Source organism: Tupaia chinensis, unplaced genomic scaffold (assembly GCF_000334495.1).
Source record: "Tupaia chinensis unplaced genomic scaffold, TupChi_1.0 Scaffold139767_1, whole genome shotgun sequence".
NCBI lineage: Eukaryota > Metazoa > Chordata > Mammalia > Scandentia > Tupaiidae > Tupaia > Tupaia belangeri.
In genome coordinates this window covers 2,819,252-2,838,624 of record NW_006199647.1, presented here as the reverse complement: position 1 = coordinate 2,838,624, position 19,373 = coordinate 2,819,252, and the positions used below count along the sequence as shown (strand labels likewise).

At 49.7% G+C, this 19,373-nt stretch overlaps 1 protein-coding gene across 1 annotated transcript in view; it reads left to right on the top strand.

Moving 5' to 3' along the window:
* The window catches only part of ZGRF1 (zinc finger GRF-type containing 1), a 57,191-nt gene that overhangs the window by 31,102 nt on the left and 6,716 nt on the right, over positions 1-19,373 (top strand). The window contains exons 13-20 of the mRNA XM_014593153.2: positions 2,572-2,711; positions 8,010-8,153; positions 9,990-10,104; positions 12,075-12,325; positions 14,714-14,873; positions 16,220-16,297; positions 16,688-16,835; positions 18,370-18,497. Of these exons, the coding sequence (XP_014448639.1) occupies positions 2,572-2,711; positions 8,010-8,153; positions 9,990-10,104; positions 12,075-12,325; positions 14,714-14,873; positions 16,220-16,297; positions 16,688-16,835; positions 18,370-18,497 (1,164 nt within the window). The remainder of the gene's footprint in view (positions 1-2,571; positions 2,712-8,009; positions 8,154-9,989; positions 10,105-12,074; positions 12,326-14,713; positions 14,874-16,219; positions 16,298-16,687; positions 16,836-18,369; positions 18,498-19,373) is intronic.

Below are 19,373 nucleotides of genomic sequence, written 5' to 3'. Positions count from 1 at the left end.
TTAAATAGAGAAAGAAAGAGAGAGAAGAGAGAGAGAAGGAAGGGAAGAAAAAATAACTTTTTAAAAAAATTGAGTGCTTCAGTCTCTATCATTTTTTTTCCTTTTCTTATTTTATTTTAAATTTATTTATTTTATGTTCATTCATTACATTCATATCATGCTGAGCATGTAACAGCATACCAAATGCGATCTGCCACCCAGAGTACCCTGCATGTTGGCTTAATCGTGCGGGCTATCGCTGACAAGTAATTTTCCGTTTCTGTTTTTAAAGCGGGGCTCAGTCTTTGACGCTGTTGTGGCCCATCCTGAATAGTAAGCGGTGGGAGCACTGCCAGGGTGACGGGCACAATGCCGTTTTCCAGCCATTCTTACATGTGGTCACAGCCGCTCCCCGTAACCCTGGGGGAACTGTCCAACAACCACGGGAATAACTCGCAGTGCCGGCCGGTGGTGCATCATTCACAGTTCACAGGGTGTAACATGCTATCTGGGATTACTCAAAGAACAAATATGACCATTTGCATGGCAACTTACTGAAACGTTTATGGAAGCGTATATGAGGGAACTTCAAAAAATTGATGAGTAATGGAATTAAAGTACGAGTTTATTTTGATGCAAAAAAATTGAAATCCATTGGTGATTTTTTCATGATGTACATTTTCCGTGAACTTTTCAAAGACCTCACCCCGTATATGCCAGCTAGTCTTTTAAGTATTTTGCACGTGTTATTTTCTTTAATTATCATAATAACCTATAAGTTAGGGAATAATGGGGATAAGTGTTTATTCCCTTTTCTCACACGTAAAGATTAGGGTCTCTATCTTTTTTTTTTTTTTTTTTTTTTTGTAAGAACTGTTTTTTGTTGTTGTCATTGTTGGTTTTTGGGGGTTTTTTTGAGAGGTTTTCGTGATAGGGCGTGTGCACTCGCCAGACAGACAGAGAGACAGAAAGCGAGAAATCACCCCCAGGGGGCATGGCCACGCCACAGTCCCTTCTCCATTCTCTTCTTGGGATCTTGGGCATGCACGCACACGCGCCCAGCATGAGTTTTAAGCCACCAGGTCCGGGACGCGAACCGCGGTCGACTACATGGGAGTCCAGGAACATAGCCATCACGTTAACTGCTGGTCCCAAGAACTATTTATTTTTTAAAAAAATTATCATTATTCTTTTTATAAAAGAATTATTTATTTAATTCAATTTATACTTCTTATTACTTTAACTTGACCACAGAGAGACAGAGAAAGAGAGAAAGGGAAAGCAAGAAAGCAAACCATGAGGTCCAGGGCTCAAACTGCAGTCAGCCATGTGGGAATCCAGCGCCTTTAACCACCTTGCCACGTGCCAGCTCCGATGACTATTATTATTTGATCAGAAAGAGAAGGAGGAAGGAGGAAGGGAGGGAAAGATAAGAGAGAGAGAGAGCAAAAAAGTGAGAAAGAAAGCCATCAGGTCTAGGACTCAAACCATGGTCGGCCATGTGGGAGTCCAGCTTCTTAATCACCACGCCACGAGCTGAGTCAGGGTCTCTATCTTTTAAATATTTTTATTAATCTTTTTTTAAAAGTAAAGATAATTTTATGAAGGTTGCTATTTTCTTCACTTGATGGAATAGTGCATTTTATATACATATGTGAAAGTATGTAAACATACACACAGCCCCGGTTCCTTGTATTTCAAACTATAGTAAACTCTTTTTTTTTTTTTTGTCTTTCGCCATAGTGTGTGTGTGCTTGCCAGAGAGACAAAGCTGTGAGACAGAGTGGCAGATCCCCGCCTGGGATGGACGGCCACACCTTAACCTCCCAACCCGCTCGGCTCCACCCCCGCCTGGGATGGACGGCCACACCTTAACCTCTCAACCCGCTCGGCTCCATCCTCCTTCTGGGATTTTGGGCACACATGCTCGGTGTGATTTTCAGACCACCAGATCTGGACTCAGAGTGTGGTCAGCCACATGGCAGTCCAGGGCTTTCACCGCTGTGCTCCCCGATGGCCCCTATTTTAAATTTATTTTAATAATTTGTAATTTAATATTTATATATGTATTTTTAAGAATTATTTAATTTAATTTATTTATTTATTTTAATTTGAGCAGAGAGAGACACACACACAGACACACAGAAAGTGAGAAAGCAAGCTGCTAGGTCCAGGACTTGAACCATGGTTAGCCATGTGGGAGTGTCCAGCACCTTAACCACCATGCCATCTGCTTGTCCCCCATTTTTTTTAAAGAATTTTAAAATTTAATTTTATTCATTCATTTGTTTATTTTAATTTGAGCAGAGAGAGACACACACACAGACACACAGAAAGTGAGAAAGCAAGAATTTAATATATTTTTAAAAAGAATTTTATTTGTTCATACATTCATTCATTTATTTAAGTTTGACTAGAGAGGAACAGAGAAAGAGAGAGAGAGACAGTGAGAAAGCAAGCTGCCAGGTCCGGGACTTGAACTTAGGTCTGCCATATGAGAGTTCAGCACCTTAACTACCACGCCACCTGCTAGCCCCTGTAATGTAATATTAAAATTATTTTTGTATTTTACTTTTTTTTTTTTTTTTTCAGAAAAGGATTTGACTTTCAGAGAAAACAGTATGGCAAACTAAAGAGGTTTCCTTCTGTAAACCTTGAATGTTATAATGAACCAAAAGATAAACTTTATCTTAAGCTGAGTCGGAAGGAAAATTCTTCAATTTATAGTAAAGGTGAGTTGACTTGATCATGCTAGTGAGTTAATCTAGTCTTGTAAGTCCATTCTACACAGTTCTGTACAGTCTTTATATTAAAGAGAATTTTTAAATGATGGTTTAATAGTTCTATGTATTGTAAAGTATTGTATAATGTATTTCAAAAGGCATATTTAAAAATTTTAGGGTTTGGGGACCAGCAGGTGGCATGGCGATTCAGCCTCTGGACACGCCCACATTGCTGACCATGATTTGAGTTCCAGGCCTGGTGGCTTGCTTTCTCACTCTCTCTCTCTCTCTCTCTCTCTCTGGTCAAATTAAAATAAATGAATGAGAAATGAAAAATAAATAATTCATTATAGAACCAATTTAGGGCTTTTAAGTGACCAGCAGGTGGCATAGTGATTAAAGCACTGGACTCCTATATGGTCGACCACAGTTCGAGTCCGTGAGCTGGACTCCTACATGGTTGACCGCAGTTCGAGTCTGTGAGCTGGCAGCTTGAAATACATACCTGGTATGTGTGCAGGTGTGCCCAAGATCCCGAGAAGAGAGCGGAGGAGAAGGGATTGCATCATGGCCATCCCTTGGGGGGCCAAGGGGGCTCCTCACTTTCTGTCTCTCTGGTGAGCACATGCATCCTATAGCAAAAATACCTTTAAAAAAATTAGAAATTTTCAAATCTTTAAAATAAAAATTTTAAAATTTTGATAGCTTTTAAAAAGCTATCAAAAGGATACCAAAACCTGTGTTTATGAAGTCACATTAAGTTCTTTTTCGTTTTTTCTTTAGAGAGAGATGTTTGCTATAATGCTCATGTGCTCACCAGAGAGGCAGAGAGACAGGAAGCAAGAAATCCCCCCAGGGGGAATGGCCACCACACAATCCCTTCTCCTCCATTCTCGTCTCGGGACCTTGGGCACGCACGCACACGCACCTGGTGTGAATTTTTAAACCACCAGATCTGGGGCTCGAAGTGCAGTCTACTACACGGGAGTCCAGCGATGTAACCATTACACTTCTGCTGGTCTCTGAGTTCTTGTCCTTAAATATGTCAGTTTGTACTCAGTATTGAAAATAAATGTAAGAATGCAGTGAGTTTACTGATACTTCTTCATTGTCTGCACATCAGGGCTCAGATTTATATTTGGAAATGAAACATTTATTTATTTACTTTTGTTTTCTTGCCATAGGGTGTGTGGGCTTACCAGATAGAGAGAGATAGAAAGAGGGAAAGTGAGAAATCACCCTCCCGGGGGGATGGCCATGTCACAACCCCTTCTCTGTTTTTCTCTCGGAATTCTGCGCACGCATGCACACACATGTGGAGTGATCGTCAGGCCATCACATCTGGGACTCTCATGTGGTCAGCCATGTGAGTCCTGTGCCTCAACTAACCCACCTTTGGGCCCCAACCTGGCATGTTTTTCAGGCTGCTCTGTCCAGGACTCGAACCTTGGAGTCAGCCATGTGGGGATGCAGCACCCCAACTACCATGCCAGCCGCTGGCCTTAATTTTTTATTCGAGACTTTTATTGTGCATTTTTTCCCTGCACATTTGACTTGTGGTATTAATTCAGTGAGGAAGAAGAAATCGTAATGTCCCTTTAAGGAGCTTCCGTACAGGAACTCTACGTGTAAAGCATGTGTACGTATAAGACAGTCCTAAAGTAGGTTTTTGAGATTGGAATTTGAAATAGTTTTTAAAAAATTGAGTAATACATAAATGTATGCAACAAAAAGTCAAGGTAGAAAGTAACACGCACAGTTAAAAGTGGGTCTTCTAACACTTTGCGTTTCCAGCGCCCACCTGTCGTCGTGGGGATGCAGAGGTGAATCGTTAGGCTTAGACGTGTCCAGTCTCGAAGCGCCCTTAGTCTCGTGACTGTATTCGTCACTCTGTTCTCCCATTCCTATCTGCAGCAAGGAAAGTAAGAGGACGCCAGCCAGGCGGGCTTTGTCCACTCACTGGGTGATGTGGGCCTGAAGGCCTTGGTCACTGCCCAGTTCAGCTCACCTTCCAGAGCTCCCACACCTTGGTCGTGTTCAGACCTCGCTCCTGCTCCTCACCGGGGCATCTCGGTTCCCAAGACTCACCTGCCGTCACTAGGTGGTTGCAAGGGCGAGGAAGGCCCGCTTTCCTGAAAGGGGCTTGGGGTGGACGGTCAGAACGTTGCCGTTGGTGATTCACTCTCAGCTTGCTGGGACTGCCGGGCCTCGAACTCTGTGTGCTGCCGTGGAGAAGAGTTTTGTGTCCCCACGTAGCAGAAGGTGGGAGACTCCATGCGTTCCATAAGGGCACCTAGGCCTGTTGGCTCCCCCCGTGGCGTACCACTCTGAAGGCCCCTGCCACGTGGTACACTGGCTCCTGCCCTCAGCAGGACTGTGCGGCCCACAGGTGCTCAGCTCTCTGCTTTACGCTCTGAGCTCCTGGTGCCATGTCCAAAAACTAATTGCCAAGATCGAATCCTATATCCGATAAGGGCTAATAACTGAATATAAAAGGGACTTAAAGCAGCTCAGTGTCGGGACCAGCAGTCGGTGTCATGGTTATGTCACTGGACTCCCATGTAGTCGACCGCAGTTCAAGTCCCAGGCCCGGCGGCTTAAATTCATGCTGGGTGCATGTGCGTGCGTGCCCAAGATCTGAAGAGAGTGGAGGAGAAGGGATTGCAGCATGGCCATCCCCCCTGGGGGGTGATCTTTCTCTTTCTGTCTCTTTCTGGCAAGTGCACGCACCCTATAGCAAAAACCTCTCCCCCCTGCCCCCCCCCAAAAAAAACCCCAAAAAACAGCTCAGTGTCAAGAAAATAACCCTTGCTGAGCCAGCAGTTCTGTGTAGGCTGAGGCAGCTGGGTCCTACATGGCTGACCGTGGTTTGAGTCCTGGACTTGGTGGCTTGCTTTCTTGCTTTCCCTTTCTCTGTCTCTGTCTCTGGTCAAAGTAAAAAATAATAATAGCAAATGTAATTAAAAAAAATAATTCTTGAAAGAAAGAAAGAAAGGGGACAGCAGATGGCACGGTGGTTAAGGTGGCTGGACTCCCACCTGGCCTTGGTTTGAGTCTTGGAATGGGCAGCTTGCTTTCTCACTTTCCTTTTCTCTCTGGTTAACTCAAAATAAATAAATAAATAAAGTAGTGACAATTAATAAAATTAAATAAAATAATTGTTTTTTAAAAAGGAAAGCCAGCCAGTCACACCAGGAGCATGTGCGTGTGTGTGCCTGAGATCCCAGGAGGAGGGAGCAGGAGGGGTTGCCCTCTGTCTGTCTCTCTCTGGTGAGTGCAAGCGCTCTGTGGCAAAAATCTTAAAAAAAAAAAAAAAAAAGGAAGGACAAGGGGGCCTGCGTGTGGCAAGGTGGTCGATGTAGCTGTATCTTGCGTGGTGAAGCACGGCAAGTCCTGGGCTCAACAGCTTGGGAACACTGCCAGGCGTGTGCCCAGACCCTGCAGGGACATGGAGGAGAGGGATGTGCAGGGTGGCCGCCGCCCTAGGGGGTGCTTTGTCACTTCCCCTTTCTGCAACTCTGTCTCTGAAGATTGCATGTGTCCTCTAGCAAATTTTAAAAATAAATTAACAAAAAATGGGCAAAGGACCTCAGTAATCATTTTTCAAAAAAGACACACAAATGGCCAACACCTTTAAGAACAGGTGCTTGCACCCAGCAGGTGGTGTAATGGCTACGTCACTGACTCCTACGTAATGGGCCCCAGTTCAAGTCCTGGACCAGCAGCTTAAAACTCATGCCAGGTGCGTGTGTGTGCATGCCCCAATCCTGAGAAGACAGAGGAGACCGAATCATGCATGCCTTCTTCCCTGCAGGGGTGATTTCTTGCTTTCTGTCTCTGTCTCTCTGGTGAATGTATGCGGCCTATAGCAAAAATCTCTTTAAAAAACTGAAAAAAAAGAAAAGAAAAGGTGGTCAACATCATTAAGTCATCAGGGAAATGCCAATTAAAACTACAAATGATGGCTGATCCTGTGGCCTAGGGGTTAAGGGAGCCTTACCCCACATGGCTGATTGTGTGGTTTGAATCCTGGCCCCAGCGGCTTGGATACATGCTGGCACATGCGCCGGTGTGCCTTCAGTCCTGGCAGGACGGAGCGTGGAGGAGAGGGGTCGTGGGGTGGCCACGCACCCTTGGGACAGATCTCTTCCTCTCCGTGTCTCTCAGGTTCTCTATGTTTGCCTGCCCTCTGGCAGATTAAAACCAAAAACAAAACCAGAAATGAGGGACCAGCAGTTCGTGTAATGGCTGTCGCTGGACTCCCAGGTAGTCGACCACGGTTCAAGTCCCAGACCCAGTGGCTTAAACTCATGCCGCGCGCATGTGTGCACGTGCTCAAGATCCCGAGAGGAGAATGGAGGAGAAGGGATTGTGGCGTGACCATCCCCCCTGGAGGGTGATTTTTCACTTTCTGTCTCTCTCTGTCCCTCTATCTTCCTGGCGAGCGCTCGTGCCCTATAGCAAAAACCTCTCAAAAAAATAAATGAGATACCACTCCAGACCTGTTAGAATGGATGATGGCGGGAAGAAGAAAGATGACAAGTGTTGTCCAGGACGTAGAGGAGGGGCGTCCTTGTGCACCGACGGCTGTAACGGCCGTGGGCACACTCGTGGGGCAGTGTGGAGGGAGACGGCAGAGCTGCCACGTGCTCTAGCACTCTGTCCATACCCTGTGATGTGCGTCGGTGCTTGGAGGTGTTCACACACTTCTGTCTGTCCTGGCATTAGTCGGGATGTGGAGACAGAGTAAGTGTCTTTCTGTGGATAAGTGGAATAATTGTGTGCGCATACACACGCACAGGCGCACACACTGGGACAGTGCTCATTGTTAGAAAGGAGGAAGTCCCGCTGCAGGCAGCAGCATGCATGAACTTGGAGCACTTACACTTGGTGAGGCAAACCAGACGGCAGATGCTGGCAGGCTGCGTCCGTGTGCGGAATCTGAAACCAGCTGAGTGCAGGAAATCGGGGTAGGGAGGAGGTTGCCAAGGGCTGGACAGCCTGGGAGTGGAGAGGGTCAGTCGGAGGGTCGATGCAGGGCATGTGCACTCACTAGAGAGGGGGAGAGAGGGGGAGGTTGCGTTCACAGCACGGCCAGCTATGGCTGTTAATGGTGCTAACATCGTGTACTTGGGTACCGGGGCGGATCCTCAGTGAAAGGGGAGGTGACCGTCAGCGGCGGGTGCACTTGTCATTGACGGGAGCCACCGCCTGAGGAGTCCTTACCAGAGCACCACTCGAGCTCAGCACACACAGCTGCTCATTGTGAGCCACACCTCAGTCCAGCTGGGACAACGCTCTTTTCAGATGACCTCTGGGTGGTCTCAAAAACCCTGGACTTTGGGCTGGACACCTTCATTGCATGCAGTGCCTTCTTCGGACCGTCCTCTGTCAACGAGGTGGAGCTGCTGCCTCTGAGAGGCTACTCTCCTTCTGCCTGGCCCACCAATGGTAAGTCTCACTGTGGCCCCGAACTTTGTGCAAGGACGCTGGACCTAGGGCGCCCTGAGAGCAATTCTGGGGGGCTTGCTCGATTGCAGCCTGCAAAAGGCACCACCATCACTCCTACTGTTGGGTCTGCCTGTCCTGAAAACGTGAGTGGAGGCTGATATGTAAAGATTTCTAATTCTATTTCGAGACCATGGAGCTAACAATATGAAATCTTGAACCATAATATTTACTTAAAGTTGAATTTTACACGGCATATACCTGATTTTAAAAATACAATCATGAGGGAACCAGCAGTTAGCGTAATGGCTATGTCACTGGACTCCCACGTAGTCGACCGTGGTTCGTGTCCCGGACTGGTGGCTTAAAACTCACGCCGGGCGCGTGTGCGTGCGTGCCCAAGATCCCGAGAGGAGAATGGAGGAGAAGGGATTGCGGCGTGACCATCCCCCCTGTGGGGTGATTTCTCGCTTTCTGTTTCTATGTCTCTCTCTGTCTGTCTGGCGAGCGCACGCGCCCTACAGTGAAAATCTCTCCCCAAAAAAAAAAAAAATACAATCATGAAACACATAATGAGAATTTTCTCAGTTCCTATATCAAAATCTAATACTTAACATATTTTTAATGTATATTTATTTTTTAAATTATTTTACTTATTTATTTAAAGAATTGTTTTTACTTAACTTTATTTATTTACTTACTTATTTTATAATTTGACCAGGGAGGGACAGAGAGAAGAAAGAAAGAGAGAAAGTGAGAAAGCAAGTCACCAGGTCTGGAACTCAAACTGTGGTGTCAGCCATGTGGGAATGCAACACTTGAACCACCATGCCACCTTTTGGTCCCCCTTTTATTTTTAATTTGCTACAGGGCATGTGCACTCACTAGAGAGGGAGAGAGAGAGAAAGTAAGAAAGCAGGCTGTCAGGTCTGGACTCGAACCACAGTTGGTCATGTGCTTTAGTTGGAGTCCAGCGCCTTAACCACCACACCACCTACTGGCTCTGCTTTAAAAGTTTCTCATCATCTGAGTTGAGAAATTTTTACTTGGGCAGTAGACTATCAGCCTTCTTATTTTGAAAAATAATTTGTAAGAGGGCATATGCACTTTCCAGAGGGACACAGAGAAATAGGGAACTGAGACCATACTCCGGTAGGGTACGGTCAGACCACAATCCCTTCTCCATTTCTCCTTTTGGGATTTTAGGCATGCATGCACATGCGCCTGGTGTGTTTGTCAGGACACCAGAGACAGCAGTGGGGACTGGAGTTGCACTTGGCTGTGTGGGGTCTGGCCGCCTTAACCACTGTGCCACTAACCAGCTCGTCTCCCCTCTTAATGACCCTTCAGTAGCATGGGTCCCCTACCCGTTCTGTGGATCTGTGGGATTCTTTTTATTTTTCAGTCTGTGGAATTGTTTCTGATGGTCGAATTTGGTGCATAACTAAAGACACAGAGTTTAAAGGCCAATTTCATACATGTGTTTCTTTCTTTTATAGATGTTTTTGCCATAGGGCTGTACACTAGCCAGAGAGAGAGAGACAAAGACAGTAAGTGGGCAGATGAGAAATCAGCCCTGGGGGATAGCCACGCTGCCATCCTTTCTCCTCCATTCTGCTCCTGGGATCTTGGGCATGCACACACATGTGCCTGGTGTGATTTTTCCGGCCACGAGGCCCAGGAGTCGAACCTGGTCAGCCATGTGGGAGTCCTGCGATGTAACCACTGCACCCGCTGCCGGTCCCCATGTTACTCGTCTGTGACCTCCCTTTCATCACTGGTGCATGTAACATGGCTCTGGCGGTGTGCTCTGCTCATCCGAGCGCTTGTCTTCTGCAGCAGTGGCGCACGCACTGCTGGTGGGTAACGCCAGCACAGAGCTGACTGCCTTGAGGAACCTCCGGGACCACTTCACTCCAGCCACTCTCCCTTTGGTGCCGCACCTGCTGTCAATGTGAGTTATTCTTTACCTCCGGTTGTTAGTGTTACAAAATGGGAGCTAAACGTGAGTGTGACAGTGTGGCCAAGGCCCTGCATAGTGTTACCCATGGAACCTCAGGCCGCCTTTCAGACTCGGAGACTGCCGTCTTTCAGTAGTTAAAGGAAAAGACAAAGGAGAGTCTGCGTCGTGTTCCACCCTTCGACCTATCTTCCCGTTTATTAGTTAGTACCCTTTGGATTGATAAATGTTACTATAAATTTTTTCCCTTTGTAGAGGAATTGTTTTTTAAGATAATCTTTTTTAAAAAGAATTAGTTATTTTACTTATTATCATTTTTCAACCTGACCAGAGAAGGACAGAGGGAAAGTGAGAAAGCAACCCACCAGGACTGGGACCCGAATCATGGTTGACCAGGCGGGAGTTCAGTACCTCAACCACCACACCACTGCCAGCCCAGAGGAAGAGTTTCTTAAAGATCATTATGTGTTGATTTTATATTTTTATTCATAAATTTTGTTTAGGTTTTTGCCATAGGCTGCATGTGCTTGCCAGAGAGACAGAGGGAAGTAAAAAAATCACCCCCAGGAGGGATGGCCACACCATAATTGCTTGTCCTCTATTTTCCTCTGGGGATTTTAGGCACACACACACACACACACACACACACACACACACATGCACCTGATGTGAGTTTCAAGCCTCCAGGTCCAGGATTTGAGCGGTCATTGGCTATGTAGGAGTCCAGCACCTTAACCACCATGTCTCCGAATGTCCCCGATTCATCTATATTTTTATAGCACAAATTATTCAACATTTTAAAAGTCACTTTGCAGCTTAAATCTGGTATGTATATTGATACCAATTTTATTCTTGACATTACGTAAATTTCATTTTTTTATAATTATTTTATTTTATTTATTCATTAATTTATTAATTTGACCAGAGAGAGACAGAGGGTGAGAGTGAGAGAGAGAAGAAGTGAGAAAGCAAGCCACCAGATTCAGGACTCCAACCCTGGTCGGTCATGTGGGAGTGTCCAGCACCTTAACCACCACACCACCTGCTGGTCCTAACTCTCATTTTTAGTATCTCAAGCATCAGGTCCCTTTTAAAAATATTGGAAGTGATATTATATCAAATGCACAAAATGACCAGAAAAAACTCATTTTCCAAGTTGAAATATCTGTAGTGTTTTGTTTTCTCACAACAACGAAATCTTGTGTTAAAAAAATCCTTATATTTCCATTATGCTATTTATCCAACTTAAAATTAACTTGCTCTCTGAGAAGAAGAAATGAAATCAGCTGGTGTGGTTTTTCCTTCCTGGAGGCCAGTCAGTACCGGGTCGGTGCTGTGTGGTGCAGCTCGGGCTTCAGTCAGCGCACTGCCTCGTGGCGAGGCGTGGGGGAAGAAAGTATTAGGAGTGTTTCGCTCTGCAGTCCGTGTGGAAGCAGCTGCTCCCAGAGAACGGCGCATTTGTTGGAAAGCACGGTGCCAGTGCACACGGGGTCACACCTGCTAGTTCTCCCCCTTCCCATCCTCCTCTGTTCTTGGTGCGATCCATGCTCATTGCCCATAGAAAATGCTCTCTGGGGCCAGCAGGTGGCATGCTGGTTAAGGCACCGGATTCCCACAGGGCCGACTGCAGTGTGGGTCTCAGACCTGGAGGCTTAAGATCATGTTGGGCACATGTGTTTGCCTGCGTGTGTGTGCCTGCATGTGTGTGCACATGTGTGCATGCCCAGAACCCCTAGCAGAGACTGGAGGAGAAGGGACTGAGGTGTAGCCATCCCCCCTGGGGGTGATCTCTCACATTCCTCTCTCTGCCTGTCTTCAGTGAGTGAACGTGCCCTAAGTCAAAATCCTGAAAAATAAATCAGCAGTCTTTGTGTGTCCTGTGAAGCGAAGGCTGTTATGAATAGGTACTCAGCTATTTCACAAGCCCCTACTTTCTTCTATTTTGTTTGCTGCCTGGTTACTAGGTCTTCATCAGCTATCGTCAGCAACAAGAGAGTCGATAAGAGAAAATTTATCCCCCCTGCCTCTGCAAACTTCCACACGAAACGCCAACTGCTCGGCCGCGGGGCAGCGGTGCAGTTAGCGACAGAGTTCATCCAGGCGCACGGGCTAAACCAGGGCCAAGCTGCAAGTCTGACTCGGATAGCTCAAATGATGGCGCCCTGCGAGAGTGCGGGGGGGCAGGCGCCTCCGCCCCCCATCACCATCATACACGGTAAGATGCAGCCAGTGGATGCTCCCACGTCAGCCCAGACTTGGGGTCACCCTGAGATGCTCTGCGAGAGGGCACTCCTGCTTCAGCAGGGCCTTCACGACTCCCAACATCAAACGTCATCTTTGGGTGACCCATCCTTGCCTTCCTTTTTTTTTTTTTTTTTTTTTAATTTTAAAGAGAGATTCTTGCTTTCTGGTGCCTGCACTTGCTAGAGAGACAGAGATAAAAAGTAAGGACTCACCCAGGGGGGATGGCCACACTGGAGTTCCCTTCTCCTCTGGGGATCTTGGGCACGCACACGCATGCGCTTGGCGTGAGTTTAAGCTGCCGGGTCCGGGACTCGAGCTGCAGTCAACGCCATGGGAGTACAGTGATGGGACCAGTACGCCCTCTGCTAGTCCCCTCCTTTCTCTTGACCCTGCCCCTAGACGAGGAAATGGAGCTCCTGACAGAAACTCCCTTCAGGACTCTGCTGCCCTGCAATGTCCCCAAGTTCCAACCTACCTTCCCTCTTGTAGGAGTCTCCCTCTGCTGCCTCTACCCACCGCACCCTGCTATGTGCTATGCGCTGTGCCCTCTGTGCTGTTGTGCTGTGTGTTGTGTGCTCTGTGCTCTGTGCTCTGTGCTCTGCTGTGCACTCTGTGCTGTGCGCTGTGTGGAGTGTGCTCTGTGCTGTGTGCTCTGTGCTGTGTGCTCTGCACTCTGTGCTGTGTGCTCTGCTGTGCACTCTGTGCTGTGTGCTGTGCGCTGTGTGGAGTGTGCTGTGTGGAGGACTCACCACAGCCCCATGCTGGAAAGCCTCTGTGGCGTACTTTGCCCAGACCAGCTGCGTCCCCGCATCAGTGAGCTCCTCGCAGCCCCCTGGCCGCCCGATCAGGCCTTGCTCACACCTCCCTTCCTTCGGCCTCAGGGGAAGAGTATGGGCTCAAGAGCTGGATCCCGAATCCACTCCCGGCTCTCACCTTTAATTCCTATCTGTAAAACGGGCTGGTGACAGCCTCTGCCTCCTAGGGCTCTGGTCAGCCAGTGTGCGTAGGCTGAGGGCTCAGCACTCAGTGAGGCCAGCGCCCGGCCCTATTACGGCCACCTCCCATGGCCTTCCTGTCGACTGGCTTTACCTTTCTCCATGTCACATGAGCCGAGTGATCGCGTCACTCCCTTTGCTTAGAGCCCTTCAGGGACTTCTTTGCCTTTGGCATGATCGTTCGGGCTAGCCCTATGGCCTAGTGGTTGGGGGCCAGACCCGTGGGCGACCACACGGCTCTAGTTCTGGCCCCTGCAGCTGAAAACGCACAGGCTTGTGTGTGCCCCGAGTCGTGACAGGGTGGCGAGATGGAGTGGGTGCGGCGTGCCCATGTCCCACTGGCGGTGCTTCTGCTTTCTCCGTCTCTCTGTCTCTTACTCTGGTGAATTCAAGTGGCTCCTGAGGAAAAAAAAAAAGAGTTCTTCCTTAGGCACGGTGCGCCGAGTTCCGTGGACCGCCCTGTCCCTACCTCGTCGGCCTTCGCCCGGCTGCTAGCAGTGAGCATGTAGAGCTGAAGTCCTGGGCTAGCTGGTGGCCGGGTGTTGAAGGTGCTGGATCCCACATGGCCAGCTTCGCAGCTCGAATTCCAGAGCAGCTGCTTGAGAGACACGTGGGGTGTGTGTGCCTACATGCCCCAAATCCCAAGGAGAGAGTTAGGAGAAGGGACTGTGACATGACCATCCCCTCCGGGGTACCTTCTCACTCTTCCTGCCTCTCTCGAGCAAGTGCAAACTGTCTCTGGCAAATTAAAACACAGAACATCAGGGGCAGGCAGGTGGCATGGTGGTTAAAGTGCTGGACTCCCATGTGGCCAACCGTGGTTCGAGTCTCAGACCTGGTGGCTTGCTCTCTCGCTTCCTCTCTCTCTCTCTTTCTCCTTCTCCTCTCAAATTAAAAAATAATGATAACAAGTAAAAATAAATTAATATTAAAAAAGAAAGAAAGAAACACAGACCGTGAGGTCCTCTGAACAGCTGTGTCTCGTCCTGCCTCTGCCCACGCTGGCCTTCCCTGGTGCAGCCTGGGCACCTCGTCCTGGAAGACGTTGTCCTGTCCCCTCGGACATGTAGGAAGCATCCCCTCTGCCAGAGCGACAGGCTCCCCGTCCATCCCCTTGACGTTGCCCCCACGCTGTCGTGCCTTCACCTGGCGTCTGCGTGTTACGTAACGCGGTCTCCCTGAAGTGGAGCATTCTGATTGTCTGTCTGTCTGTCGTCTGTGCGCCCACCTAGTGAGCACTCAGTCTCTTTTGAACAAATTAATTAGTTAAATATAAAGGAGAGACAGATGGAGGAATTAATTCTTGTGCTTTTGGAAATTTATGGTGTCGCCTTTATTTTTTCCCTTTCCCTTAAAATGATCAGGCGTTTTTGGAGCAGGGAAGAGTTACCTCCTGGCAGTGGCAGTCCTGTTCCTTGTGCAGCTTTTCGAGATGAGTGAAATGCCTACAGTGGGGAATGCGAGGCCGTGGAAAGTCCTGATTTCCTCTTCCACAAACGTGGCCGTCGACAGAGTCCTGTGTGGGTAGGTGACAGTGAGCCCGAGAAGTTGCGTGCAGCCGTGCTGAGACACAGGCCCCACCCCCACTGCTGAGGGTCCCTGCGCGTTCTTGCTGGTGTCAGAGTGCAAGGCCTTGTCTTCAGCCCAGCGGCCAACATGACAAGCTAACGAGTGTGTAAGCAGGATACATCGCCGGGATACACCCAGGCCTCACAGCTTGGGCACAGGGATACTTTCGTCAAGTTCAAGTCCCGCCAAGAACATAGGGCTCGAGGTGTCTTGCAGAGTCCCTCCAGGACCTAAGCTTCGCTGCTGGGTGCCAGGCGCCAGGCCTGACCAGTCTTACCGAGGCGTCTCAGGGCTGCGTTCACCACAGGCAGCGTGCACTGATGAGGCAGGGCCTCCTTCCAGGACAGAAGGCTGCCCCTGTGACCGTGGTGGCCCGTTCGCCTCCGCTGCCTGTCCTACAGCCCCACCCATGGCCTGTGCCGCGGCCACCTGACCTCCCCTCCACCGCGGTGAGGGCCAGAGGGACCCAGGGCAGGCACTCCCATGCTCACGCTGCTTCCTGGGGGCGGGGGCCCTGAGTCTGGCCCAGCAGTGCTTGGGAGGGGCAAGAGCGAACCCCCCTGTTCTCCGGGGATGCTATAAACATGCAGAAATTGAAATCTGCTCATGGGTTGGCCCTGGCTCAGCGCTCCCCGAGAACCTGGGAGTTACTGAGACAGCCGTCCTTGAGTCCCGCGGCCCTTCTGTTCCCACGTCGAGGCGGCAGGTGTCCTGGAGGGGGAGTGCTCGGTGAGTCCCGACTCCGGCCTAGCACAGAGCTAGAGCTGAGATTCGGGGTGGGCAGGCTCAGTGAGGGCCCTGTCCAGAAAGTCCCCCCAGCTGATGTGCCGCGAGGGTGGCCCAAGTCCGGGTACAGACAGACCTGCTCGGTTTGAAGACGCTGCTCTGCACCAACCTCCGTGGCCTCTCCAGCTCCTCCTAGGCGGCCGAGCCCCATCTCCGAGTCGGACATGCAGGTCTCAGTGACAGCGTGGCATCTTCCCAGTCTGTCCCTGCGTGCGCCACGTGGGGGCTGTCGCTTCTCCTGCGACGTCTTTGGAGGAGTTTCATTTGTGATGAATACTCGCAGTGACTCCTTGACGAGCACAGCCCCCGAGATAGACACACACACATGAGTGTCAGTGTGTGAGGAAGCCCCCAGCTACGCTACGTTGGCTTATTTGAGTTTAGGTATTTCACGAAGTAACTAAGATAAACTGTGGCACAAAATTAATTTTAATAACATAAATAGTATATGAAACTTTGTCCTACAGTCTGTTTTCTAAATGACCAGAATCTATTTTCTATTGTTTTCTTTAAAGACTTCTCAGTCTCGGATTTGAAAAGTTTGTCAGAGTTGGGAGTGTTAGGAAGATTGCCAAGCCTGTTTTACCTTACAGGTAAGAATGTCGAATGTAGAAGTCAGAATGTTCGGGGAGAAGCCTGGTAATTTTACGTAACACTTACCTGAAATGTGGGTTTTGAAGAAAAGCTGAAAAAGCCTTATCTTTTCTTGATTAACTTGGAAAGATCTGTATTTTGGGTGTTTTTCTGATGCTATAAAAAATGAAATATGGAGGGAATGTTCTCTGTTTAAGAATCATTTTAGTTATTATTATATGCGTTTGTTTATTTTGCTACAGGGCATATATGCTCACCAGCTAGAGACAGAGAGAGAGACAAATGTCAGATCTGGGACTCGAGCCACCGTCGGCCTCGTGGGAGTCCAGCTCCCCACCCACCGAGCCGCCTGCCAGCCCTGAGGGTGTTCTCGTGTCCCCACCCTTTAGCTTGCACGCCGGCTCAGAGAACGACAGTGAGCCTCTGAAAGAACTGCAGGCCCTGCTGAAGGAAGAGCTGTCGGCCGCGGACAGAGCCTGTGTGCGCAGGAGCATGGAGCAGCACAGGCTGGGGGCCAGCAGGGCCCTGCTGAGGCAGGTATGCGGGGCGGCTGCGTGGAAGAGAGAGGAGAACGTGTCCCTTAGGAGAAGCAGACGGCCGTGAGCTGAGGTGCGGCGCTCGCGGGCACGCGTTCTGTTTGTCTCACCGCGTCCTTCGGTCTGAGCAGACCCAGCCCCAGAGGACTGAGTCTGCCCTCCTCTTGCCCCCACTCGCACTCCTTCTCATAGGCTTGAAGAGGAGAAGGCAGAGGGGATATTTCCTCACAAGTGAAATGAAATTGGTTATATTCTAGGAGAACTAGAGAAAGAAGAGAACTGACCTTGGACAAAATACCCAGGGACATTTGTCTCTGCTGCTCTGCTGTTTGAATCTCAGCAATGTAATAGTGAATTAAAAGACCATATGATATTTTTTTTAAAGAATTATTTAAGGGAACCAGCAGTTAGCATAATGGCTATGTCACTGGATTCCCACGTAGTCGACCGCAGTTCGCATCCCGGACCCAGTGGCTTAAAACTCACGCCGGGTGCGCGGGACTCGAACCATGTTCGACTACATGGGAGTCCAGCGACACAGCCCTTACTCCACTTGCTGGTCCCAAATTTCTAATAATGCACAGGACAGAGAAAATAGCTAATATATTTCAGCCATTGCTATTATATTGGTATTATTTGCCTTTAAAAAGAATTATTTATTTAATTCCATTTGTTATTATTTTTTTATTTGACCAGAGAGAAAGAGAAAGGGAAAGCAAGAAAGCAAGCCGCCAGGTCCAGGACTTGAACCGTGGTCAGCCACGTGGGAATCCAGCACCTTTATCCGCCACGTTAGGGGCCAGCCGATGGCACGGTGGTTACAGCACTAGACCACCACTTGGCCAACTGCGGTTCAAACCCCAAACTTAGAGGCTTGCTTTCTCACTCTCTCTCTGTCTCAGTCTTTCTCTGGTCAAATTAAAATAATAGTAATAGGGCCAACAGGTGGCATGGTGGTTAAAGGTACTGGACTCCTACGTGGCTGACCACGGTTTGAGTCCCAGACCTGGGTATTGAGCCCCACCCCTACATGGTCCCAGCCCCAGAGCAGGGTCTGAGCAGCACGTGCCACTGACTGGGCCTGGGTTAGCTATATTTACCTTTGTTTTTGAAGTTTCTGCCATAGTGCATGTGTGCTCGCCAGAGACAGACAGTGGGAGGGAAAGTGAGAAGTCACGCCGCGATCCCTGCTCCGTCCTCCTCCATCCTGGGACGTGTGCACACACGCAGCCGGCATGCTTCTCAGGCTGCCAGGTCTTGGGACGTGAACCACGGTCAGCCGTTGAGAAGGCCGGTGCCTTAGCCACCACGCCACCCACTGGCCTGCTGTCCTCTCCTTCTTTAGTAGACAAGAAGAGACGGTGCTCGGAGCTTAGCAAAAGCAGGTCGGTCACACGCGGCGTGGGCAGGAGGAGGGCTGCAGCCTGTGCTGAGCGACGCCCTAGCCCCCTGCGCTCAGCCCGCCAGTCTGTGTGGGCGCGCCCTCTTGCTCTCTTTCGGAAGTTGTGGCTAACAGAAGTTGCGCTGCCGTGTAGGTCCGTGTCGTCGGAGTCACCTGTGCGGCCTGTGCCTTCCCGTGCATGCGTGACCTCGCCTTCCCGGTGGTGCTGCTGGACGAGTGCAGCCAGGTCACGGAGCCCACCTCTCTCCTGCCCATTGCCAGGTGACTGCAGGGCGCGTCCCAGTTCAGGTCCCTGTCAGACTCACGGTTTCTCGCGAAAACTCTTACCAATTCAGGTCTAGCCTGATTTTTTAAAACCTTGTCAGACCGCGTGTGGGTTTGCCACGGGAGAGGAGCAGGCCGCCCTGTCCCATGGGACGTCACACAGCCTTGTCTTCTCCTTCCCCTTCCTTTCTGGACTTTGGGCATTTTTCAGGCCACCAGGTCTGGGGTTTCGACTGCAGGGGGCCATGTGGGTCCCGCTGCCTTGAAGAGATCACAGGCTAGCTCCTACGCTGCTTTAGAAAGAATGCTGAGGAAACGGGAGGCTGCCTTCGGAATTTGGCTGGGGCAGTTTGGACGTCGGGATGGCGTAGCCCTTGGCCGTGACAGCCTGGCTCCCGGCTTCTGCTGGGGCCTTGCGTGTCGAAGCTGGAGATGTAAGTCCCAGCTCGAAGCCTCATCCCGCAGGGTCTGCTTCACCCTCCCCCCCTCATTGTCAGCCTGGCGTTCAGGGTCGGAGAGTAGATTTTAGCCAATGAGAGAATATCGGATCTATAAAGAAAACTGTGGAAATGAGCACCTTCTCCTAAAGCTACAAGACTGCGGTGGGTTCTGAGCTCTCCCTGCCTGCCGGATGTGGTGTCTCTGAAACCTGCCTGCTCCAGGGATTCCGCAGGGAGTGGGGCTGCTGGCTGTAGCACCCGTGCTAACACGGGAACAGGCGGCACCCGTGCTAACACGGGAACAGGTGGCACACTTGCCAGCATGGGACGGGGCAGGGAAGGTTAGCAAATCGTGGAGGGGGTTTCAGGCGGGCACTCAGGCTGGGCAGCCCTGGCTGGGTCTTCAGGTGGAGGGGAGAGGGTACAGGGGCAG